This window comes from Rutilus rutilus (genome assembly GCF_951802725.1).
Source record: "Rutilus rutilus genome assembly, chromosome: 9".
NCBI lineage: Eukaryota > Metazoa > Chordata > Actinopteri > Cypriniformes > Leuciscidae > Rutilus > Rutilus rutilus.
Window position 1 is genome coordinate 35,678,061 of NC_140223.1, and position 5,739 is coordinate 35,683,799.

The 5,739-nt window shown below is 37.1% G+C and overlaps 1 protein-coding gene across 1 annotated transcript; it reads left to right on the plus strand.

Moving 5' to 3' along the window:
• Positions 1–4,286: 4,286 nt before the first annotated feature.
• LOC311297419 (olfactory receptor 52K2-like) lies at positions 4,287–5,249 on the plus strand (the record flags this gene model as incomplete). The annotated part of the gene is made up of 1 exon (XM_084419667.1): positions 4,287–5,249. One exon carries the CDS (start codon positions 4,287–4,289, stop codon positions 5,247–5,249), a length of 963 nt encoding a protein of 320 aa, XP_084275793.1.
• Between the last annotated feature and the right edge of the window lie 490 nt (positions 5,250–5,739).

The window sequence follows — 5,739 nt, forward strand, 5'->3', positions numbered from 1 at the left end:
AGCTGACATCGCTTTTGTCTCTTGTGCTTTCACTGCTTGATGTGTGCAATTATAGGTATGTTCCCAAATGACTTTTTGTCTTATATTTATATCATATTATGTTGTTATCATAGGCCTACAATATCACATCAGCAAGAGTTCTGTTTTCCCGTGCACAATTGCAAATGTGATATTTATTTTATATAACAGTTAAATTAACAATAAATTAACATTGTGAGTTACATTTTATAAACAACATTGTCAATATTGTTTGTTTTCCCTTTATTTCGCTGACGAGAATTTCAAAATTAAGCCATAGCAGAGTCTCAATGCAACAGACAGCGATGATTTTCTTGACTGGAATCCGCGTTTTGAACGAATCAATTTAATGATTCAATGAACAATCACTTGCTTCCCGAATGAATCAGCCGTTTGAACACATTGGTTGAATGAATGACTCCCTCAACTCACTTATTAAGACAGTGACTTGCCGCCACCTACTGGCAGTTTTAGTTTCACTTTTAAAGTACCCATTAATTAGAACGTTAAAGAGTAACTAAACCCCTGGTCAGAGCCTGACTCCACCCACTGGCAATATTTGAAAAATGCTAGAAAAGTGGGCAGACCCCAGCGGAGATAGAGGGGATGAACCGAGGGCGGGGCTGAGCGGGGGGGGCGTGCACCTGAGACCCGCAGTGACGGATTAATTGACAGCCGCTGTCAGACTCTAAAATGGAGAGTGACTCAAAGGGTCGCAAGACGACGTAAAGCACATGCATCTGATGAGTTTTATCGAGTTGATGTCAATAGCGCGCGCTCTCTGTAGGCATATTCAGATTTTGCCGCTAGGTGAAAAAATCCAGCAAAATGCGCCGGCGCGTTTGTCTAACCATAAATTGTGATTCAAATATATGATCACTCACATCAAGACGCCGCTGCAGTGGTGGAGTCCATGCAGGAGGAGCAGTGTTTGGCATTGCGTCGCTTTTCAGCACGAGCTGTGTGGAGAAGCCCATTTCCACCTCTATTGCGTTGGAGAAGCAATCCCGCGTAAAATGCAGGTTGCACACTTGAGCTCTAGAAGGGAACTCACGGTCTTCCAGGCCAAGTGCATGCAACCACTGGCGCCTAATTTCCAAGTCTGATAGAAAGCTATGCAATCCAGCAGTGTTGCAACCAGCAACACTACACCTACGTACCCTCCTGACCACTGTACTAAATACAGATAAATCTACGCTAACTTAAAGCTATCCTAACTGATGCAATACTATGTGTGGTAGCTCGTACCAAGGGCGTGGTGAGCTGGAACCTGGTAACGTCACACAGTACTGCTTACATCACGCAGTACCGCAAACATCCAATAGGAAAATTTGACTGCAGTAGCCACCGTTCAACCTGAAGAGGGCAGCACTGAGACGTTTTTACACCATATATTGTAGAATTAAAACACTTTATACCCAAATGTCAAAAAAGTTACTCGAATCAATGAACAGCACTAATAAAGCCCCAGTTTTACAGATCATTAACTAAAAAAAGTTGGTTTAGGGTTTAGTTACCCTTTAAAATTAGAAATCAGTTAATATTTAACAATCTCATAGCTTTATTTATGCAATTGTAAATGCAGTGTAAATATATTAATGCCAGATCTGATGCCACTTCTGTTTCACCTCTGCACTGCAAAGATGGATTTTGATTTAATGATTTAATTTGACTGGTAACAGTGGTATTGTGTAATTATTCTAATAGAATTTAATTTGAATGTTAGAATTTAAAGGTCTTAAAAAGCCTTAAATTTGACTTTAAAAAGTGTGCAGAAACCCTGTGTTCTGACACTGACAGTGTCTTAGTTTGAAACTGGTGGACAAGAAGATACAGCATTCATTCATTCATCACATTTGTCATTATTCTAACAATGTTTTAGAAATCTGAAACACCTGCCAGAACAGCAGTCGACACATTAGACCTACAGTCAGATGGATTACCTAACATAATTGAAGGTTGACCAGCATAAACACACAGGACATCGTAGTAATTATACTGTTGGTACTACAACCCCATCGCTAAAATGTAGTCTTCATTTGATTGTTTTAATCGTCTGCGAGCGAAAATAAAAGGCTAAACTACTGATAGCATACAAGTCTAAACTAACTACTGATAGTTAGCTAACGCTATATCGGGTGCCATTAGCAAAAGCTACATATACTACATACCGTCATAATTATGAATAAATGAGGAGGCGTAAAACTTAAATCCCTTGTCTAGCAGAGGACTCGGGGGTCTGGACGTCTGTTTGGCAATACGTTGTACATTGGAAATTGATATTAGGGGTAGCTCCTGCAAACACCAGCTAGAAGGTCGCCATTACTACGCTGTGTTTACCTCAGTAGCTGACGACTGGAAGTAGTTAAACCCGTTTTGTAGAAGCCAGAAGAATGTTGCGCATAACCCCTATATGAGCTTCAGTGAGTGCACAGTGCGGTTACACTTTTAGCTCACTGTGAACTCACATTGTGATCATATGGAGAGATCACTGTGAGATCAACGTGTTGACTGGGTAATAAGCAGAGTGTACGCGCGTTGTGGACCCGCCTATAGGTGGACATTACTAACACGATCTTTAAATAACAAAAAAATAAATAAATACGAGGACGTGAAAATGATAACTGCGTCGCGCTGAAACTAGCAAAAGACATTTGCGTCGCGCCTGGAGCTGCATTGCACCGAGTGTATGATAGGGCCCTTAGTTGTAAACTAATTGTGTACTCAAAGTTTACTACAGTTACACTTTTTAAGTATACTTAAAGTACTATACTTACTTCATAGAGTATTCTTAAAAATATACTTGAACTTTACTAATGTATAGCCTACTTAAAGGGATAGTTCACTTTGAAATTAATTTTTTATATGTTTTAGCTTACCTCAAGGGCATCCAAGATGTAGGTGTCTTTGTTTCCGCAGTAGTTTCAATTTTGATATTTTTAGGTCAAACCGTTCTTGTCTGTCAGTCATATAATGCATGTCGATGGTCACTGGCTCAAAACACAAGCACAGAGTCCAAATTAAAACAATTCCCCATCGTCCAAATGAAACAATTCCCCATCATAAGTACACATTGATGGCCTAAGACACGAAACGAGCGGTTTGTGTGAGAAAACGAACAGTATTTATATTGTTGTTATCTCTTGAAAACAGCACACGTCCAAATGATCTGACGGCGCGGGCGGATATAGATATATACATAGCTGTCGCCTTGGCTACTGCAGTTCATTGGAATGAAACCGTAGCCAAGCGACATCTAGTGTATATATCTATATCCGCCCGCGCCGTCAGATCATTTGGACGTGTGCTGTTTTCAAGAGATAACAACGATATAAATACTGTTCGTTTTCTCACACAAACCGCTCGTTTCGTGTCTTAGGCCATCAATGTGTACTTATGATGGGGAATTGTTTCATTTGGGGGTGGGGAATTGTTTTAATTTGGACTCTGTGCTTGTGTTTTGAGACAGTGACCATCGACATGCATTATATGACTGACAAACAAGAATGGTTTGACCTAAAAATATCAAAATTGAAACTACTGCGGAAACTAAGACACCTACATCTTGGATGCCCTTGAGGTAAGCTAAAACATATCAAAAATTAATTTCAAAGTGAACTATCCCTTTAATAAAATGAACTTGAAGTATACTTATTTTTTTATAAGGGATATATACTGTGAGCATATATAATGCATAAGTGAAAACCTGTGGCTGGTTCTATTCCAACATGGGAATAGTTTACAGACTCATGGGAACACGGCATAGTGTATTTAGAGACCATGATTTCATGTCACGCTTTCATTTCACTCTTACATGTAAGAAAAAGAATTATGATAGTTAAACAATAGTTATGATAGTTATAGAGAGCATAGGTTAATGCATGAAAGGCCTATGTAATTAAACATAACATCATATCTTGTATCTTTATCTTTATATAATGAAACATTCACTGAACATCTAACTTGTAAAGGCCAGCTTGATTTTTTCTTTTCTCTTCACAGCAACAAGTACAACAAAGAAGCCTCACAAAGAAGGTAAAATTAAGTGTATTCTAATCCTTTCATTATGATAATAGATGAAAAGCACATTCACTCTGCATTTTAAATCATATTGTGAAAGTGAAATCACTGAATAACATAATTGTGAGCAATACTGTAGAATTTTTTCATTTATCACTCTCAAATGTAGCACAGCCTACTGGACATACATGGAAAAATGGTTTAGTTTTTATCTTTAGTCATTAATTCCTTTTTTTTTTATGAACAGCATGAAGAATCTTTCTGCACAAAATATTTCATTCACAGACTTCAATCTGATTGGTTTCTACAGCCTAGGAGAATGGAGGCCTTTTTTATTTATCCCTTTCTTTCTGATGTTTTCACTGTCTATCACAGCAAATTCTATTCTCATATATTTAATCATATGTCAGAAGTCTCTGCATTCTCCTATGTATGTACTAATAGGTTTAATGGCTGTTGTAGACTTGATCTCACCTGTATTTTTTGTACCTAACATGCTTCTTAGTTTTTTATTTAATTGGAGTGGGATATCTCTAACAGGTTGTTTGATACAAATGTTTTGCATTCATTTTGTTGGCTCATTTCACTCCACTTTGCTTTTTTGGATGGCACTGGACCGTTACTTTGCAATATGCAAACCACTTTACTATCATAAATACATGGAAATCTCTAACTTTCTAAAGTTTATTGTTGTCCCATTAATCAGAAATGGACTACTGAATATCACCATGGTCTCTCTGGCTAGAAAACTGTCATTTTGTTTAACAAATGTGATTGATCACTGTTTTTGTGAACACATGGCGTTGGTTCAGTTAGCATGTGGAGATATATCTATTAATAACTTAGTAGGACTTTTGTCTGCTTTCCTTATACCAACTGCAGATGTTATTCTCATTACTGCTTCCTATGCTGTGATTTTTACCTCTGTGTTTAAATCTGGGAAGGCCCACATGAAGGCCATAAACACCTGCATTACTCACATCATTGTTATGACGTGTACTTTGATTTTTGCCCTGATTGCGTTTATGTCATACAGAATAAGAAATAATTTTTCTACCAGTAGTCGTGTATTTGTGAGCACAATGTACTTACTTTTTCCAAGTTGTTTTAACCCAATTGTTTATGGAGTGAGAACAAAAGAAATAAGACAAAGGTTTATTCAGTTTATTAGAGAAGTAAAAGTCTTTCCTTTGCAAAGAAATCCAATTTAAAAAAAAGATCAACAATATAATATGCTGATACTGGAACATTTAAAAAAGAATGTGGTTTGTTAAAGCTTGTTAAAATGGCCATATAGGCCCTATTTGAAAATATGGGACTGAAAATATGTAGTTAATAATAAACATACTGTAAAGTAAACACTGATGGTAATTTACAAGAATGATATCCTTGTTCAAAATCTTTGAATCCAGAACTGAAAGAGTTACTATGGAAGCTTGTTTCCGCCACAAAATAAAACATTTTAAAAGATAATTGAGACTTTTTATCTCACAATTGCGAGTTTACATCTCGCAATTCTGACTTTATCAGAATTGCGAGATATAAAGTCAGATGGCGTGAAATAAAGTCGCAATTGCGTGTTATAAAGTCAGAATTGCGTGAAATAAAGTCGCAATTGCGTGTTATAAAGACAGAATTGCGTGTTATAAAGTCTCGCAATTTTGACTTTATAACACGCAAGTGCGAGTTTATATCTCGCAA